The following is a 21,737-nucleotide window of genomic DNA, read 5'->3' as shown; positions in this document are numbered from 1 at the left end:
TTCTAAAATAACTGGAAAAAAATTAATAAATTATTATTTATCTCTTCCATACTACTGTACTCCCCATACTTATTTAAGCATCACTTTGACATACATTATACTGGTCATTCTGTCATCAATTTTGAATATGGTGCATAAATATTTTGTTTATATATAACATGACCAGTCATTATTACACATATCTCTAACTTGATCTGTATAACAACTAGTACAGAATCATTCCCAGATGTGCACATGAATCTAACCTATTAGACATTATGGTAAGTAAGGTCTTATTTATTGGGGAGAAGAAAAAACTAAATGTTCTTCTTTTTAAATTAAAAAAATGTTTTTATTGATTTCAGAGAGAGAAATGGAGAGGGAGAGAGAGGTAGAAACATCAATGATGACAGAGAATCATCAATCAGTTGCTTCCTGCATGCCTCCTACTGGGGATCGAGCCCGCAATCCAGGCATATGCCCTGACTGGGAATCAAACTGTGACCTCCTGGTTCTTGAGTTGACACTCAACCACTGAACTACACTGGCTGGGCTAAACTCTCTTCTTTTATTAAAACTTCCTTACACCTTTTACTGAGATCTCTTTTTAGCCGTGGGACTTACCTGGTCTCCTTAAAGATGTGGGTCATCTCAGTATAGCTCATGTATATGCACAGACACATGTGCATACATGCATACCACATACATATGCCATTTAAAAAAATAAAAGCAATATACATACTCCTTGAATTTGTGCTATATCTGTGGCTAATATTGTTGTCAAGGCTCCTGTGCTGTTTTCCTTATCATCAAACCAGGAAATATCCTAGAGAAAAAAGGGAATTAACATACAAGTATCAAAAAGATTCTCTGAGTTATTATTTTGCTATAGTATGTCACAAGGCATTTACCTGCCTCCTTACTCACATGTCCTTAATTTTTGTAAATATCATGGATCAAATGACTTTTGTTTCTTATTTCACAAAGATCTATACTTAGATATAAACTGAAAACTTAAGTCCAACAGCTTGGACTTATTGCCATGCTACAATCCTATATAATAAAAGCCTAGTATGCTAAGTGTCCAGTTTTCCATTCAACCAATCAAAGCATAATATGCTAATGATATGCTAAGACTGCTCAACCGCTCACTATGACATGCACTGACCACCGGGGGAAGATGCTCTGACTGGTAGGTTAGCTTGCTGCTGGGGTCTGGCCAAATGGGACTGAGCGAGATAGGCCGGACATGCCCTGGAGCCCTCCCGTGGTCCCTCCCCAGCTGGCTGGCCAACCTCCCAAGTCCCTTCCCAGCCCCAATCATGCACCAGTGGGTCCCTCGGCCTGGCCTGCACCCTCTCACAATCCGAGACCCCTCAGGGGATGTCAGAGAGCCAGTTTCAACCCAATCCCACAGGCCAGGCTGAGGGACCCCACTGGTGCATGAATTTGTGCACTGGGCCTCTAGTATTGTTAGAATAATCAATGTTAAAAATGATCAATTTGAACCACCAAGTAATTTGTAATTTTACTCCACAAGTAATTTGTGGAGAGCAGACCCTATTTAAAAAGCAAGCTAATGCACCACAGAAATTAGAAATATTTCCAGACCTTTCTACTTAAGCCAATTAGTAATAAACTATCTTTTTCTCTTTAGGACCCACATAAGCAAGGCTTTCTCTGACACTTCGCATTACCCCCTACATTTTATAAGCACTGACCATTGTGAGAAGCTAAGGAGGCAGAAAGGCTGCTATGAAACCCCTGCAGCCAAGAAGCATGCAATCTGAAGAAGGAGACAGGTAATAAAAATATAAGCTATAAAAGCAACATGTTATAACCAATTCCATTTTCAACAGCAAATAGAGACAGCACTTAGAACTTCTCAATCCAAGGAATTCTGATTTTATTAGCTATTGAGTATTTCCTCCCACTCACTCAAACCACATATCTCTTGTGGGTTAAAACTACAGGAGACTGTCTCTGAAAAGTGATTTGTTTTTAGTGAGTTAAATAACTGGGCTTATAGCAGCCCAGCCAGGAACCTGGTGCCTAGGTTACTAGTACATACAGATTTTTGCCAACTAAGGAAACAAAAGCATAACAGATAGAAGGCTGTGCATTAATCATGAAGTCACGTGAGAATAAAGCTCCCGAGAGGGAATAATAAGGCAGGAGCCAGAGTGCGCACAATCCTGGCAAGACAGAACTACTCTCTAAGCCCTTGAATGGGAAAGTGTCCCAAAGAGTTTAGGGTCCTAGATGCCCAGAGGGCATCCTGTGGAGACCAGGATCTGCACTACACAGTCACTTTGAAAACAATCCCAGTCAAGAGCCTAACATACTGGGAACTCACATCAACCACAGTGATACTACAGTACGCTTGAACTGGGAGACATTGCCTGTTTTTATTGTAGACACAAACATTTAAGATATACTGTACATTTTCTAATTATTTTTATATTGCAATATGACATGAGTTGCATAGAGAATTTTTATATAATGGGATTTTAAAATGTAGAAAGAGAATTCATTACTGAATAGTCCATTCTTGATTCTATAGTAACACAAAGCATAGGATTCATATGTGACTAGTCTTAGTCATTATCTGGTGTTCAATCAGCGAGAATTGCTTTTCAAGTCAGCAGCTGTACACTCTAGGGCAGTGATGGCGAACCTTTTGAGCTCGGCGTGTCAGCATTTTGAAAAACCCTAACTTAACTCTGGTGCCGTGTCACATATAGACATTTTTTTGATATTTGCAACCATAGTAAAACAAAGACTTATATTTTTGATATTTATTTTATATATTTAAATGCCATTTAACAAAGAAAAGTCAACCAAAAAAATGAGTTCGCGCGTCACCTCTGACATGTGTGTCATAGGTTCACCATCACCGCTCTAGGGACTGTTTTCCAGCATAGGCAATATATATTTTCAAACACTTAGAGTTTCTAGAACATAGTTGGTGTTGAGTAAAAATTAGCTTGCTTCTTCTATTTCTGATAAGTAAGGCTATCAGGTTTTTTTTTATACTAACAAATCCATTTTTTTCCTGCAAACATTTTACTAGAAATAAATAACACTATGTAAGTACTTGGTATGTACTTTTTCATTTAATTATCACACCTCTGTGAGATAGATATTATTATTATCCATATTTTATAAATGAGGAAACTGAGGCACAGAGAGATTAAATATGACTTGCCCCAGGCTACACACCTGGCCAGTGCTGAGGCCAGGATTTGAACTTAGGCAACTAGATGCCAGAGATTTTAAACAACTACCTCCCATCTAACTGAAGCATTATAGTTGAGTTTCATTACTTATTTCTCCTGCTTCAGTACTTGTTACCTCAAATCCTTTTGGAATTAGCCCTTTGAGATCCCTTAGGGATCATCATTTAATTCCATCATCTTATGATTTAGAGACATTCCCACAGAAGACTTAGCCAATCTAATTTAGAGAGTAATGGGCAAAAATAAAGTTCAAATCTGTTCAAAAACCCAATAGATCTATAGGTCAATATTTATCATTAAGAAATATAGGGTGTCCCAAAAATGTATATCCACACTTTTGAATAATTATAAAGGCAGTGTTTATTAAAATACATTTCATTTCAAAATTGAGCTCTCAGCTGTGAAAGTGTATACACATTTTTTGGGACACCCTGTATAAATTTAGCTTTGAAACACAATTAGCAATGCATTATTTACAACCACTAAAGTCAGCAACAATTAGAACATTCTTTTTAACTGGAAGAAGCACAAGTAATCAAATAAAATATGGATTTTATACCTATAAAAAGACACACCTGATTCCATAAATACCTCTACCTCAAATGAGGTTTCAAAATGGTTATATAAAGCACTGCAAGTCTCAGCATGCTTTCTAAGCCTTAAAAAGTCTTCACTTGGGACAAAAACCAGGTAATAAGAGTTAGGCAAAACTAAACATTAGGAGCTTCCCTCACTGTAGACAAAAGTGAAATTGGGAAGATATTTATAAAGAAACCCAAATTACTATTATTTGCTTTTCCTCCAATTACACACACACACACACACCCCAAAGATAAGAAGCAAAAAAGAATGCTGAAGGATGAAAAGGGAAAACAAACACTAAGCTGAAAGGGCTGAGTTAAATTTAAGAGGGAATTTTAAAAACATGAATAACATAGAGATTCTGTGTGTATCTCTGTACATGCATGTTTTTTGAAGGACCAGAGTTTATGGCTTAGAGATTGGTGCATTCTTATGAGCAGAAGCTACTTTATCCATGAATGCTACTGTCCTTATGTTCACAAGGCTAATGCTAGGCCAAGCATCAGTGTCCATTATTAACAATCAGGATATTGGATTAATAATATCTACAAGTTAAAGTGGCTTGTGACCTTGAGACTCTTCTACTAAAAGCATACTGTGAACCTCTACAGAGGAATTTCAAAGTAATGCTTTAAAGGTTAAAATGTATACCCTTTTTGTTTAAAACATTCAATCAGGGAACATTTTTAAAAATTTCCAGAAACTGAAAATCCTCGAACATGAAGAAACATAAATCACGAAGAAAAAACAAAATGAGCAAATGTTGTCAACTTGTGTGAAACACAGTATTAGTTAATTAAAACTCCACCTTATATCATCAGAAATTTGCAGTAAAGACATTGTGTTCATAAATAAAAAAAAAATAAAAACAAAACTAAAGTTCCAAGTTTGACATGAGCCAGACATACAGGCACTATGTGGTTTTATGATCCCTTAGATTTTCCTTTTTCTGGATTAAGGAGAGTCTCCAGTCCCTGGACCTTTTTGAGCAGAGGGTGTCCGGCACCAACTACTTTGGAGCATCAGGTTGCTCCGGGAAACCTCCCATTTGTTTTGTTGCATTTTGTATCTCCTAGTTCCCTAAGTGCACAAAAGTGAAGGAGTTTTGTTACACAGCAGCCCTCCAAACGCTACTGCTAAAAGTCACAAGATGTAAAATCTGGTTTTGATGACTTGGCTGGAGTGACAGAAACTCTATTTCTGAAAAGAAATGACCTGGCAGGAAGCTATTTGTTCCTGCACAGTGAGTTCTGGTGGCTGAAAGTGTGGTGAAGGGCTCCAAGTGATTACTGCTCTCAGGGTAACCCAATACACCTCAGCCTCCTGAAAGAATTTTTGAGGTGCCAAACGGAGACATTCCTGTCATTTGCCCCCAAGACTCACTTCTCAAGATTATTACTTAATCCACCTGGTTTTATTTATTTCACAAGTGTGATTGATCACCAGTGTTCAGCAGGCCGATCTGCCAGCTAGACTGATGTTATCTGAATTCTGAACTCTTCTGAGGAAGGAGCGATTGGCTGCTTTAAGACATATGAAGTGATTGTTTCCACGCCTCTGGTTCTATTTACTCATCAGTTTATTTTTGTTCTATTTACTCATATGCATATATGCATTACCACTGGACAGAGACAAAAGGTCGTGAAGGCTTGGAGCAAGGTAGAAACTGGGTGGAGGGGGGCAATGGGAGAGAAAAGGGGTATATCTGTAATACTCTCAACAATAAAGATTTTTAAAAATAAATAAGTATGAAGTAAAAAAACTTAAGCTGTGCACATGGGTGAGAACAAGGGAAATTAACTCTTTTTCATATATGTTATTCAAGATGTTGTAGCTCTTAACTTTCCTTTTTAGTTTTAATTTGAGCTTCCATTCTGATCCTAGAACACTACATTATACATTAAAGATTTGTCAAGAAATATGCAAGGAATGAGGAGCAGACTCTAAATCCTGCTTTCTATAAGTTGTATTTTTGAATACAATTTTGAACTTGCTTCTCTTACAGAAATTTAAGAATTCTGACATCAGATGCCACTTGGAACACAAAAAGCATGCTTTTAAATGAGCAAAAGAAAGGTTATGTCAAGAAATTGACTTGAAGAAATTGACTTAAAGCTAGAATATTTAAAAAGCACATTTTTAAATAAAATAAGAAAAAATCCACTAAACACTGACCTGATATAACATGGTTTTAAATGCCAAGTGCCTTAATCTCATGGTCAAAATTTCCCCTGCTCTGCCATAAAAGAATCCCTGGAAAACAAAAAGAAAATCTACATTTATTCTTAACTCTTTCCTATTTCTTTGTAACAGTTACTATATTTACTTATTTATATTTTATTTAGTTATTATATTTAGTTATTTTTATCTCAAATAGAGAAGATAACATAAATAAGTAATCACATTAAAACTTGTTTAATTCATTGAAATCTTACCTGAATGAAATAACTGACAAAGCAAATAACACCCAAAATGATAAATACCATGGAATAAATTTCTGCGTCACGCTTTAATGTGGTTTTATCATCTTTTTCAAACATCTGAAAAAGAATAGAGTTTTTAAAAATCAGGTGATTGGAAGAAAATATGAAAGAGAGAAAAAACTAAAATGTCTATTCATCAGGATTTTAAAAATGAATTTCAACATAATAAGGTATACCATTGTTTTATCCTCTATGTTTATTAAATGGGATAAAAGCATAATTTGCTGTTAATTCTCTCACTTAAGATGATATATATATATGAAATCAGACAAATGAGTCCTCTACCTGTTATTTTCACAGTGTATTGTCAAAGAAACTACCAGCTTGAATTATTTCCAATAATTTTCAATAAGTCAGATTTCTTAGTATTCCTCTATTTAGAGCACTACCTTCAATATGAGAACTTTGCACATGTCCCTAGAAATTGTTCCTAAAATTGGTAATTATACATGTACATATTGGCATCTATGTTGATTAAGGCATAACTGTGCAAATCTGGGAGAATGAAAACTTAACATAGCTCTAGTAAAATCCTTGAATCCATCAACTTTCCTTGGTCCCTCAGCAAAATCTAAAACTCTTTTTTCCTCTCCCTGATCTGGCTGTTAATAAAAAATGGCCATTGTTTTGAACAGTAGAAAGAAGAGCAGTTGTATTTGTCTATTTTATTGCTTCAATGCTTTGGAATGCTGATACAGCACTGGAGTCAAAATTAGAACACAAAGCAATTTATTTACTGATTGCCCAGTCAACAAGTTCCAGCCAAAAACGTCACAATAGTGGCTGGTTTGTTCCCTGAGAGCATTAGTTAACCTTTTTGTCATGGATCCCACAGTAGAGGGGACCCCAATTTTCCTCTTGCTGGATCAGAGTACAATAGGTCTGTTCTCTCAGGCCACACTTTGTTTATAATTGTTGAGACAATTAGCAAATTAGTTTTACTTACAGTTATGATTTTTGCAAAGATGATGGAAAATATTGGATGAACAGTTCCATTTAGAACAGAAGCCAATGTCCCCAGAACTACAGAAGGCCATTCAGACTTGTTTAATTTTAAAATTTTTAACAGTGAAGCTTCAGGGAGACCTGTCTATAAATAAAATACCTTGGTTAAAACCCCAGTTTGAGAGCATAATGGAACCTAGGGAAGTTAGCAATCTTAAACAGACTGATAATGTAAAATATCAAATACAACAGGTGAATCAGTAGAAATAATTTTTCTTAGAAAGATTTTGCTGCCCATATTACTGGTGATGACCTCAAAACAAAGGAATCTTGCTTAAAAGTGACTATTTGTGCAACTTCTTTTGGCATTTCACTCAGTTGCTACCATTAAAAAGTTCAAATTAACCCACATGTTTTGATAGCTAAGACTCATAGAGGAAATAATATGTATATTTTTCTTTACTCCCATTAAACTGTATGAATGTTATTCTCAGAGAATAGGAATTCCTTCCTCTTCCATTTTCTGTTTGTTATAATTCACTAGTAAAACCACTTGGGCATGGAGTTTTCTTTATAAAAAGGTTTTAACTACAAATTTAATTTCGTTTTTTTTTTTAATATATTTTATTGATTTTTTACAGAGAGGAAGGAAGAGAGATAGATAGTTAGAAACATCGATGGGAGAGAAACATCGATCAGCTGCCTCCTGCACATCTCCCACCGGGGATGTGCCCACAACCCAAGCACATGCCCTTGACCGGAATCGAACCTGGGACCCTTCAGTCCGCAGGCCGACGCTCTATCCACTGAGCCAAACCGGTTTTGGCTTAATTTCGTTTTAATAGATATAATATTATTCAAGCTATTACATTGTTTTGAGTAGGCTTTGGTAGTTTGTGTCCTTCAAAGAATTTGTCCATTCCATCGGAGTTGTAGTATTTGTTTGCAGAAATGTTTTCATATGATTGTATTATTATTATTTTAATATCTGTAGTTTCTGTGGTAATGTCATCACTCTAATTCTTTTTTTTAAAAATATATTTTATTGATTTTTTTACAGAGAGGAAGGGAGAGAGATAGAGAGTTAGAAACATCGATGAGAGAGAAACATCGATCAGCTGCCTCCTGCACATCTCCCACTGGGGATGCGCCCGCAACCCAGGTACATGCCCTTGACCGGAATCGAACCTGGGACCCTTCAGTCCGCAAGCCGACGCTCTATCCACTGAGCCAAACCGGTTTCGGCTCTAATTCTTAATATTGGTAATGTGTGTCTTCTTTCTAAGTTTTACTTGCTTAGTCAGTCCAGAGGTTTTTCAGTTTATTGATGTTCTCAAAGAACCAGCTTTGGAATTCATTGATTTTCTTCTTCTTTGTAGTTAATCTTTTCCTTTTCGTGTTTTAAGGGGGAAGTTTATAGTTTATTAATTTGAGATCTTTTTTATATATAATACAGGTGTTTAGTAGTATACATTTCTTAATATCCTTTTGTGCTTCATTTGAAATTTTCATTTTGTTCAGTTAAAAATACTTTTGAATTTCTCTTTTGATTTTTTTCTTTGATCCATGCATTATTTAAAACTGTGTTTTTTAACTTCCAAAAATCCCTATCTACTTTCTGTTCTTGATTTTTTATTTAATTCTATTTTGGTCAGGTAACATACTTTGAATTACCTGAATTTTAAAAAATTTATTGAGACTTGTGTTATGGTCCAGTATATGGACTATCTTGGTAAATGTTTCAGGTAAATTTGAAAAGAATGTGTATTCTTCTATTGACAGGTCTAGACTTTTATAAATGTCTAGTAGGTCAAGTTGGTTGACAGTACTATTAACACCATCTCTGTCTCTATTGAACTACTGTTTATTTGTTCCATCAATATTTAAAAGAGGGGTGCTTTTGAAATCTCTGAATATAATTGCAAATTTATCTATTTCTCTCTTCAGTTCTTGGTAAACTGATCTTTTTGCTCTAAAATTTACTTTGACAGCCATTAAAATCACACTCTATCTTCAACTGACACATATCATTTAAGAACCTGTAAATAGGATACTTCCATTTTTTCTTCCTGCTCTTTCTGATGGCTCACCGAGAACATCCCTGCAGGGTGAGCTCTTTTCTCCGTTGTTCTGCCTACAGTTTTCTGAGAGCTAGGTGCCTGTTTTCTCATGTGTTTGGATACCAAGTGCTTTCTCCAGTTCTTCGTTTGTCCAATAAAGGTGTAACCATGGGGACCAGATAGCACTGGCCTGTTTCAGCCAGATCACTGATGCCTGCAACCTCCTGCACACAGCTTTTGTTCACTTGGGCAAGGAGTACTTTTTCTCATGCTTGCTTCCCCACTCCTACCCCCAGGCTCTCCGCTAGTTGAGATCACCCTGCTGTAACCCTCTTTACAGCTCATACCACTCAGTACTACTCTATTCAATTTCCAATTTACCTCACCTATTTCAGCCTCCTTTCTCTTAACATGCCCAGGATGCACTTTGGGCCTCAATGCACTCTCTGAACATTTTCCTCACTCTCTCTGGTTGTGCCCTGGGATTAGAGGACTAGACCCTGTATATGCTGGTGCTTACCTGTGTCCTGGTAGTGGGGTGGATCTGGGTCTTTATATGACCCAAATTACTTCTGAACATCACTGGTAGTATCTGTACCACAATTCCTGAGCCACTGTTTTAACCCACAGTTTGCCTCATAGGAAAGAAAGAATAATGTAACATTCTCATAGCTTTCTTGTCTGCATAATGGCTTCTGACAAAAGTGCTGGCTTATTTGAGGGCCTCTTTCTTACAGTGTCATAGTGATGCTACAGTAAAGTTTGGGAAAGAGTTTGTTTTATAAATTTAGTGCTATAGTAACATTTTATCATAAATGCATTCTAAATATTGTACGGATTAAATAAAAATTCATTGGAGAACATGTGGGTAAACTTGTTGATAGTTGAACCATTACCTCTTTATGTTGAGTAGATTCCTCAGACTTGTCAGTAAACTGTGACTTGATGCTATTCATTGAGCACAGAGGAGCTGAACTGGTATTTTTTTCAGAATTTGCCACTGATTCCATCTGTTCATCAGCCTTTTTAATATCCTTAAATGACGACATACAGGTTACCATTAGACTAATGCCTTAAAAATTCAAAGAAACTTTATTAAACATCCCTCTAAACCAGTGGTTCTCAACCTTCTGGCCCTTGAAATACAGTTCCTCATGTTGTGACCCAACCATAAAATTATTTTCGTTGCTACTTCATAACTGTAATGTTGCTACTGGTATGAATTATAATGTAAATATCTGATATGCAGGATGGTCTCAGGCGACCCATGTGAAAGGGTCGTTCGACCGCCAAAGGGGTCGCGACCCACAGATTGAGAACTGCTGCTCTAAACAATATTGCCTCTGTTATTGAAAGTGGTATATTCTTATGCAGGTCTTGCTGAAGTTTTCAGGCTTCATAACGAGCAAGTCCAACTCATACTAAAATGTTAGTGAGTGACAATGACTTACTATGCCTTCCCCACACCCCCTGCCTCTCCCTAAAGATCTGTATAATTAACTGGAGAAAACAATGCCTTCATCAAAAACAATTATTCCACCAGCAGGGGCAGATCTTAGTTAAAGGAGCTTTGTGAGGGAGATGACTCAAAGATACTCTTTCTGATCCCTTCTTCCTAGCTTTTTGGGGAGCTTATAATTTTCTAACATGTAGCTAGGCACTTAAATGTGAGGCTGGTCCTGAGTCTCAGGAAGATCTCAGGAGAATAATACGTTCCAAGCCTGCCACTGCTGCCCATTCCAAACTGATTAAAAAGCAAAAGTGGTGGGGCCAGTTCATAAACAATGAGTTCCAAAAATATCAAGTTAAACTTAATGGAACTGTTTAATCCATAGGACAGGATGAAGTTCTAAACCAGAATGCTCTAAGTCTAGTTTTGTTTTTCTTGCTACTCAGAGAAATGAAACCAGCTTTAATGAAGTAAGGAGCTAGATATTGTCTGCTCATCTGAGTGGTGTGAGTAAATAAATTTGACTTCCCTGAGAAGAGAGGAGAGGAAGGGAAATGGGACAGAACTGAGGAGCCTAGTCAGGGTGATTGTGGCCCAGATCAGGGTGGGGAGTAGAGATGAAAGACATAGGTGGATTTAGGTACAAAGGAGAATATACACATGAAAGGCTTCCCAGGGACACTGATTCTTTGACAAGCTTAACAACTGTTAATCAGTCATTTCAAAGTACAATGAACTTTAACCAGTCCTATACTATCCTAACATCTTTAATCAGACATTCTTTTGTGCTATCACTTTCTCCCCCCCCCCCCCCATAAATTTCTGTACTAAGAAAGAAAGCTTTTATTTGGCTTTTTTTTTATTCAGGAGATATTTACTTTGTGACAAGTTTAAAGTAACATTTTGACCTCTTTTAATAATAAATTTTTCTAAAAAGGTGCTCTAACAGGACAAAGACAACTTCTTTTCCTGAGAAGGCTGCTAGACAAAATAAGTTTTGGTATGTCTATCTGTTTTTATTTCATTTTCATGTGGAAAATCACTAAATGAATATGTCTGCAAATAATCATGCATGTTCAAGACAAATAACTACAGCATTAATCTCCAAGGTTTGAACTTTTCTGAAAAGTTTCATTGGATAATGTTAATGCTAGTAATTATAATATAATAAAATTTATGTCAATAATAATTCAAAGCACTGTATATGAACGAATCAATTTAGTACCCACAGGAATTCATGAATAAGTTACTATTATTTTCCCCATTAGAGATTAGAAAACTGAGGCAAATTTTTTTTTTAAATAACTCAGTCAAGGACTAAAATGATTAAATTGCAGAGTTGGGATTCTGGTTAAAAAAAAACACCCTGCTAACATTATGTCACGTAAACATTACCTGTGACATTGCAAGTGAATAATATAAACTTTGTTTTGCCATTAGTTCCGCATGTGTTCCTTTTTCCACCACCATTCCATCTTTTATGGTCACAATCAGATCTGCAGTTCGAATAGTGGAAAGTCGGTGTGCTACCACAATTGTAGTCCGACCTTTGCTTGCCTACAAAACAATAAATACAGGAACAATATAAAATTAATAGAATAACAAACTCTTCAATATTCAAGAAAACTATTTGTCATATATTTTAAATGTCAGAGAATGTTACTTTGGATATAGACATTTGGAAACACTGATGCATTAGGAAGGCCAATGAAAATTAAAATAAGAAGGAAGTCATAAAGTTAATTAGATTCCGAATTGGTGGATTTATAAAACCATGGTATCTTAGAACTAGAAAGGAAAGTAAAAACCATTTAATCTGAGTCCCTAACAGCTCTCTGGTTATTAGTAACTAACAGTAACTAGGTAGCCTGATCAGTGTGGCTCAGGGGATTCAGCATCATCCCATGCACCAAGAGTTGACCGGTTCGATGCCCGGTCAGGGCACATGCTGCCAGGTTATGGGCTTGATCCCCTGTAGGGGGTGTTCAGGAAGCAGCTGATCAATGATTCTCTCTCATCATTAATGTTTCTATCTCTCTCTCCCTCTCCCTTCCTTTCTGAAATCAATAAAAATATATTTTTTAAACATTTAAAAAGAAACTACTTAAACTCACTATTTCTCATGCTCTTCATCTTTAGAATGGGGATATTTCTTAACTAGGTGGGTACAGATTTAAGGTAATGTGTTTTTCACTTTTTTACAAGTATCATATACATATGGAAAAGTACACTTATGTGTATAAATCAATGCACTTTCACAAACTGAATAGATCCAGATGTATAGTACCCAGATTAAGAAACAGATCAGCTGAGCCTCTCTCAGACTCTCTTCCAATCACTGTTGCACAGCTCACACACACCAATGGTAATCACGATCCTGACTTCTAACAGCATAGATTCATTTTGATTTCTTTTGGTATTTTATATAAATGGAAACATAATGTTAAACAAAAACACCCAGTCATAGAAGGGTATATGACTGGGTGTTTTTGTGTAAGATTATGTTTTTGAGACTCATCTATTTTGTTGTATATAATTGTGAATCATTCATTCTTATTGCTGAATTCTATTGTGCAAATATACCACAATTTATTTACCCATCCTATGTTGATTGACATTTGGGTAGTTTCAGATTTCTTCCCATAATAGGTTCTTATACATGTTTATTTGGTGAACATATGTACACAATTCTACTAGTTATATACCTAGAAGAAGAATTAATGAGTCATATGCTTAGCTTTTTAAGCTTCTGCCAAACAGCTTTTCAAAGTGGTTGTCCCAATTTATAAACCTCCAAAAGTGCAGGAGAATTTTGGTTACTCCATATTCTCATAACACTTAGTAATTTCTGTCTTTGTCTGGTAGACGAGTGCTATCATATTGTGGCTTTTATTTGCATTTACCCTTTGACTGATAAAGTTGAACAACATTTTATTTGGTTAGTGGCAATTTGGATTGTAAACTGTAGATTTTTGCTCATTTTTTTTCTATAGGTTTTCTCATCGGTTTTCAGGATTGTTTATATATTCTATATATGAGTACTTTGTCAGATTCTACGTTTTACACTTATGTTTCCCCTCTAAATGGTTGTCTTTTCACTTTCTTAATGGTGTTTTTTATGAATATAATTAAAAAATTTTAGTGATAAGTTTATGATTTTTTGTGTCCTATCTAATAAATCTTTACTCCAACGTCATATGGATGTTTTTCTATCTTTTACCTTACAATCTTTATCATTTGTGTTTCATATTTAGATCTATACTTCATTGGAAATGAATTGTATGTGATGTCAAGTAGGAATCAATGTACATTTTCCCCATACAGTGGTACCCCTTATTGAAGGTTTCACTTTTTATGATTTCAGTTATCCTGAGTCAACTGTGGTCTAAATATATTAAGTGGAAAATCCAGAAATAAGCAATTCAAAAGACATTTTGAGAGAGACTGCATTCATATGACTTTTATTACAGTACATTGTAGTAATTGTTTTATTTTATTATTAGTCATTCTTATTAATCTCTTACTGTGCCTAATATAAATTAAACTTTATTATAAACACTAGAGACCCAGTGCATGAAATTCATACAAAGGGGGCGAGGGGGTCCCCTCAGCCCAGCCTGCACCATCTCCAATCCAGGACCCCTTGGGGGATGTCCGACTGCCAGCAGTTGGACATCCCTCTCACAATCCTGGACTGCTGGCTCCTAATTGATCACCTGCCTGCCTGCCTGGTTGCCTCTAACTGCCCCCCCCCCCCCCGGCTGGCCTGATCACCCCTAACTGCCCCCTCCCTGCCAGCCTGGTCGCTCCTAACTGCCCCCCGATGCCAGCCTGGTCACCCCTTACTGTCCCCCTACTGGCTTGGTCTCCCCCAACTGCCCCCCTCGGCTGGCCTGGTCACCTGTAACTGCCCCCCCATGCCAGTCTGGTTGCCCCCAACTGCCCCTCCATCAGCCTAGTCACCTCTCACTGACCCCCTGCCAACCTAATTGCCCCCAATTGCCCCCCTGCCTGCCTGGTCACTCCTAACTGCCACCCCCTGCTGGCCTGATTGCCCCTCACTGCCTCTGCATGCTGGCCTGGTCACCCCCAACTGCCCCACCCTGCCGGCCTGGTCGCCCCATGCAGCAAAACCTTTTAGCAAGTGAAAGCACATGTGGAAACTTGATATATTTAAATAAACCATACCAATTAATGGTGGCTGCTCTGCTTGAACGGACTGTGGGGGAACTAACTCCATCTCCCCACCTTCTTCTACTCCTCAAGAGGCTCCTGGAAAACCCTAGTCCCCACTACTCCAAGAATACAGTCTGAAAAACCTCTCACTACTTTTTTCTTTTCTTTTTTTTTTTTTTTTTTTACAAATTTCCACCTCTTTTAGCTACCAAATTTAAATTGACCATCTGCTATGAGAAGGTCTCTATGGTAGTTATATGGGAAACATGGAATTTCTGGTGTTTTAACTAACTCACTATGTCAAAAGCCAATTGGCTTGGTCAACACTGGTTCCAATGTCAGGTCACTATACCTTCCTAAGAATACTTTCTCTTTTGTAAAATGGGATGAAAAAAAGCAAAATGTCAGGCACTTAAAGCCACCATACTTAAGTGACTCATCTATTCCTCGATCCCTTCCTTTCAACTTCTAGGAATCTACTCATGTGAATATATGTATGCCTTTAGAAAGGAAAACACATTCAATATCTACACTCTTTGCTGAGATGAGACCATGTGTACAAAGAATAATATTCTGTAGTTCTTTTTATAGCCTGAAATCTCACTTCTCACTTCTAAATAACTTAGCAATAAGTTAGCAATTGGCAATAATAAAAATAATTTATAGTCATTTAATATCTTTCTCCTTCATTTAACTTTATTAACAAACTAATATTTGTGGATAAATTTCCAAGAAAAAGTAAATGATGAAGTAGTGGGCAAGAAGAGAAAAATGCTAAAATAGCTCATCTTTCTTTTAGTAATATCATACTTATGCCAGAATGATGACCAAGAAATAATACATTATAAATAATCTTATTTGGTAGCAATTATATGAAATGAATATCTTATATATAGAAGTTTTCCTTATTTGTGAGGGAGGACAAAACTTAGGAATAATTTAAATTTATAGAAATCACTAAGATACTTATCCATATTATGAAAAATATTTTGCTATATTTTTAAAGCTTTTAATTTTATTTTTGACTAAGAAATATCCTACTAATTAATAATTTAAATTCAATTGTAAAAGAAAAATCATATATATATATATATATATATATATATATATATATACAGTTTAAGGGAATAAAAGTGCATCTATTATAAGCCTACATGAGCGCCTCATTTGGGGTATGGCTTGAGTTTCTCTCCCAAAAGGGAAGAGTGGTTTTGGAAAGAGACTAGATTGTTGTTTTTAAATGCTGGTAAAATATGTATAACATGAAATTTCTGATTCTAAACATTTTTAATGGTAGGGTCCTTCCAGATCTGAGAGGCTAATTTCTTTTGTATCACTATTCTTTTATACTCAGGCTTAGATAGCTATTTTTTTTTTCCTGTAGTAAAATATACATAACATAAAATTTTAACCATTTTTAAGTGTATAATTAAGTACATTCACCACTACCATCTTAAGAACTTTTTCTTTATCCCTTACTGAAACTCTGTACCCTTCATACCATAACTCTCTATTCCCTCTTTCTCTCAGTCCCTGGTAACCTCTATTTTATTTCTGACTATAAGTTTGACTATTCTATCTCATCTACACTAATAAAAGAGAAACATGGTAATTGGCGTACGACCGCTACCCTTCCCATTGGCTAATCAGCATATCCTTATGCAAATTAACTGTCAGCCAAGATGGCGGCCGGCAGCCAGGCAGCTGGAAGCGAACATGAGGCTTGCTTGCTCCAGTGACTTGCCGGCCTCTGAGTTGCAACTCTAAAAAAGTATGTTGTAAATATAGAAGCTAACAAAACCCCAGAAAAAAGCTTTCAGCCAGCCGGGATCTCAGAGCTAGATTTATACATTGTTTCGATTATAGCAGTGGAAGCCTCAGAGTTAGAGCCAGAGCTAAAGCTGGCCCAGAATAAAAAAAAGAAAAAGAAAAAGAAAAAAAGGAGTGGTTGGTAGCTTCTGTCAATTGCCAGCCTGAAAGCAGCCCTCAGCTCCTCACCCAGACTGGCCAGGCACCCCAGTGGGGACCCCCACCCTGATCCAGGACACCCTTCAGGGCAAACCAGCCGGCCCCCAGGCCTCTATCCTATATAGTAAAAGGGTAATATGCCTCCCAGCACTGGGATCAGCAGAGCCGCGAGACCTCCTGGCACCGGATCAGCATGACAGGGGGCAGCGCCCAAGCCCCCTGATCGCCCTGCGGCTCTGTGTGTGACAGGGTGCGGCGCCCCACCCTCACCCCCAACCCCTGCCCCACAGGCCCTGCTCTGTGTGTGACAGGGTAGAGCCATAACCTTCCCATCGGCCCTGCCCTGAGTGTGACAGTGGCGGCGCCCCAACCCCCTGATCTGCCCTGCTGTGTGTGTGACAGGGGACGGTGCCCTAACTCCCCTATCGGCCCTACTCTGTGAGTGACAGGGGGGAGCTCCTCAACCCCCTGGTGGGTCCTGCTCTGTGCATGACAGGGGGGAGCTCCCCAACCCCCTGATCGGCCCTGCTCTGTGCATGACAGGGGAGAGCTCCCCAACCCCCTGATTGGCCCTGCTCTGTGCGTGACAGGGGGTGGCGCCGCAACCTCCCCATCGACCCTGCCTTGAGTGTGATAGGGGGCGGTGCCCCAACCCCCCAATCAGCCCTACCCTGAGCGTGACTGAGGGTGGCATCACAACCTCCCGATCCGCCCTGCTCTGTGCGTGACGGGGCGGCGTCCCAACTCCCCAATCAGCCCTGCTCTGAGCCCGACCAGGGGCTGCACCTAGGGATTGGGCCTGCCCTCTGCCACCCGGGAGCAGGCCTAAGCCAGCAGGTCGTTATCTCCCGAGGGGTCCCAGACTGCGAGAGGGCACAGGCCGGGCTGAGGGGCCCCCCCTTCCCCCCTGAGTGCACAAATTTTTGTGCACCGGGCCTCTAGTTAAGTATAATCATACAAACTTGTTTTTCTTCATCCCTCTTATTTCAATTAGCATAATGCCCTCAAAATCCATCCATGTTGTAGCATGTGTCAGAATTTCATTCTATTATATGTGTACACCCATTTTTGTTTATCCATTCATCTGTCGATGGACATTTGGGTTGTTTTCACTACCTTTTGGCTATTGTAAATGATGCTACTGTGAATATTGTTATACAAATACCTGTTTGAGTCACTTCTTTCAATTTTTTTGTGTGGTATATGTCCAGAAACAGAATTGTTGTTCATATAGTAATTCTATCTATATATATAAAAGACTAAGTGACCGACCATCCGTCCAACCATCTGACCGACTGGTTGGTTGGTACATATGACGTGCACTGCAATTTAAAAATAAACGTTGACTCGCACATGTGTAATACATGTAACACTCTTGCTGGCACCAATCACACGAGTGTGTTTTGATCTGTCATTGTTGATCGTGAATTTGGTTGTTTTTGTTGACATTCTGAGAAATTTTGGATATACTCGATGGAGATTTTCACATCTATTTGAGTGATGATTCCATCAATTCAACGGATGATACTGAAAAAGAAAATTTTCCCATTGAATTTCTTAATAGTGTTACTCCTTTGGGAATGCTGTGTCATAAATTAAAATTGAAAGTAGGTGCCATCACCATGCTACTGAGAAATCATCATAGTAAATGGGATTTTTGTAATGGTAATAGGTTTATTATCAAAAGGTTGTGACCTAACATAATCGAAGCTGAAGTATTAACAGGATCTGCAGAAGGAGAGATTGTTCCGATTACAAGAATCGATTTATCCCTGTCAGACACTGGTCTCCCATTTAAATTAATTTGAAGACAGCTTCCTGTGATGCCAGCATTTGTGATGACTATTAATAAATCACAAGGACAAACTCTAGACAGAGTAGGAATATTTCTACCTGAACCCGTTTTCAGACATTGTCAATTATATGTTGCTTTCTCTCAAGTTCGAAGAGTGTGTGATGTTAAAGTTGTAAATACTTCATCACAATTGTAAATTAGTCAAACACTCTGAAAGTGTTTTTACTCTTAATGTGGTATACAGGGAGCTATTAGAATAAGTTTAATCAATTTATCAGTCATTGTTTTTATCAATGTTGTTTTTATATCATGTTTTTGTTGTTTTTATGTGTCTTTGTTATTGTTATATCATGTTGTTATTGTTTATTAATCAATTTATATATTATTTTAATATACATTTTACTAATTTTCTTTCATCTCTGACACTTTTATAAAGGGCAAATAACAATATTAAAATATTTTTTCTAATTAATTTCCTCTCAATGTGCACGAGTCCGTGCACCAGGCCACTAGTATTTAATAAGAGGCTAGTTTTGAACAGTGATCTGTATTCAGATTTTGCTTCAGTCCCTGACAGATGTATAATTTTGATGCAGTGCAGCATGGAAGTTATGTGAATGAAGGCTGAATGTCTCAGTCCAGGTTCTGACTTCACTATTGCCCAAATGTACTTCAGTGTGTACATCAGTAAAGCAGGAGAATAAGTGTTCTCATCTCATTGGATTCTTTTTATAAAATATATTTTTATTGGTCTCAGAGAGGGAGAGGGTGAGGGAGGTAGAAACATCAATGATGAAAGAAAGAGAATCATTGATCGTCTATCCCCTGCATGCCCCCTACTGGGGATCGAGCCCACAACCTGGGCATGTACCCTGACTGGGAACCGAACTGTCACCTCCTGGTTCATAGGTCAACACTTAATCACTGAGCCACACCGACTGGGCTCATTGGATTCTTAGCTATTATTATCCATTTATTCCTTTATTACACCTAAAATAATGATATATGAATGGCTTCAGGGAATCTATGAACCCTTCAATATTATTGTAAATCTCTGTGTATAAGTGCATTTGTAGATTTTTCTGAAGAGTCTCAGTGGGGCACTGATCTATTATTAAAAGGGAAGAAGCACTACCCTAAAAGAAGTTAGTGGCCTATAATTTAACACCAAGCCTTACAAATGTGAGCTTGAATAAGCAGGTTTATAAAATACGCCATGATGCTTTGGGAATGAAGTAGTTTCTTTATTACTTTTGTTCTCCTGGCTAAATTCCAGCCAAGGAAATTCCCTTGCAGAAATCCCCTTCTGTTCCCAATTATTATAGTGTTGCTACAAATGGTTAAAAGATAAAAAAAGAAAAAAAATCTAAAAAAATCCTCAATATCATAGATAGCAAGATATGTAACTGACATAGATACACCAAAATATGTCTCTCTGTGTGTGCAATAATTAACCTAATTTCAACTTTGGGTAACCATTTCTTGGGGCTTAATTTAATAAAGTAGCCCACCGCTTACTGTAATATACCAATTTTCTTATTGTTCAGTTCTCCAAGTAGTATAAATGTAAAGGTCCTTGGAGGAACACCAACCAAAGGCACATAATGGGAAAGAACAGTGATGATAAAGAAAAGCCCAAGAAGATTGCAATAGAAGCAGTTCTATCTCTTCTAAGAATAAAACCGTGATGGAAACACTTCGCTCATAATTAGTAAAAGGCCTTTTTAAAGGTTCTCCACTGATGTGGTATAGCTGAACCTCTCTTAATAATAATTATTCCTTAGATTTGTATTCCACTTCTAACATTTCAAAGAGCTTTTACAGGTCTTATTCCCAAACCAGTGTGGGCGTCCTCTGCTTCCCTAGTGACCTCAAGATGTACATGCTGTGCCTCCTCACAGTGGGACAGCCTGAAAGCTTGCTGCATTGGCATGCCAGGTCCAAACCAGTAGCAGAGTGGAACCCCATAGCCTGTGGCATTAACCTTTATCCATGGGCCCTAGATTCTCTTCTTGAACAAGATTAATGAATCAAAACTATTTTGGGGCAATTAAGAAATCCAGAAAAGGGCACTTCAGGTCTTGGAGCTATTCTGTATCATACTCATCCAAAATCCTTTTAACAAATATTTATTACCTGTTTACTAAGGGCCAGTCATGGTTCTAGTGCTGGGGACACTACAGTTAATGAATCAAAGCCTTTGCCGCCAGGGAGTTGACATTCCAGTGGGGAAAGAGAGACAACAAAATAAATAAATACATACATGCACAGTATGTTAGCTGATGAAAAGTGCTATCACATGTTTAAGGAGCAGCCACTGTGGGGGAGAGTGGAGGGATATGAATTTCCAGAAGGAGTTTGGTACCTAATTCCAAAGAACTTACAGTAGCTTACTGTAAGGAGTTAGGTTTTTATTTAGAGTGAAGAGTGAGATAAGAAGTCACTGGAGGATTTGAAGCAGAAGCATGTCATGACCAAATTTGCACATTAATAGCATTACAAGGCTCTGTGTTGAAAAAAGATTGAAGTGGGCATGGGCTGAAGCAGGGAGTTACATATTGCAGTAATCCTAGTGAGATCAAGAGTGATAGTTCCCTTATGTCCCTTTTTAATCAAAACCCATCTCCTGCTCCAGGAAACTATTGATATGATTTTTAAAAGTCATTACAGATTAGTTTTACTGGTTCTAGAACTTCATATAAAAGGAAGACAATGGGGTACTGGAGAGAAAGGGTTGGGAGGAATATGTGAAGGCTGGGCATGGAGAGATGCATCAGTAAGAAGAAATATTTTAACTTACCTATATTTTAACTCTCCTCTTCACCATGAGTCATTTTCCAATAAATTGAGGCATATATAATTAATTGAACCCAATTTACTGTGCTACATCACCCCATTTGTTACCATTTACCATTACCCCACAAAAGAACAAATACTGCTTAAAGCAGTTTCACATGTATACATCTCTACAAATGTTGATTTAATACCCTGCTTTATAAGCTGAAAAAACAGTAATAGCAATGAATTTTTTTAAAACCTTAAGAAAACCCATAATTCTGC

The 21,737-nt window shown here is 37.6% G+C and overlaps 1 protein-coding gene across 1 annotated transcript in view; it reads right to left on the bottom strand.

The window, feature by feature from the left end:
• Positions 1-21,737, bottom strand: part of ABCB5 (ATP binding cassette subfamily B member 5) — a 92,837-nt gene that overhangs the window by 27,843 nt on the left and 43,257 nt on the right. The window contains exons 14-19 of the mRNA XM_070425151.1: positions 12,134-12,295; positions 10,185-10,322; positions 7,230-7,373; positions 6,236-6,340; positions 5,976-6,053; positions 722-805 (exon numbers count right to left, since the gene is read on the bottom strand). Coding sequence (XP_070281252.1) covers positions 722-805; positions 5,976-6,053; positions 6,236-6,340; positions 7,230-7,373; positions 10,185-10,322; positions 12,134-12,295 — 711 coding nt within the window. The remainder of the gene's footprint in view (positions 1-721; positions 806-5,975; positions 6,054-6,235; positions 6,341-7,229; positions 7,374-10,184; positions 10,323-12,133; positions 12,296-21,737) is intronic.

This window comes from Myotis yumanensis, unplaced genomic scaffold (genome assembly GCF_028538775.1).
Source record: "Myotis yumanensis isolate MYYU_CA2020_CCGP unplaced genomic scaffold, mMyoYum1.0.hap1 SCAF_9, whole genome shotgun sequence".
In the NCBI taxonomy this organism is placed as follows: Eukaryota; Metazoa; Chordata; class Mammalia; order Chiroptera; family Vespertilionidae; genus Myotis; species Myotis yumanensis.
The sequence above is the reverse complement of the archived record's forward strand: the minus strand, read 5'-3'. Positions and strand labels throughout refer to the sequence as shown.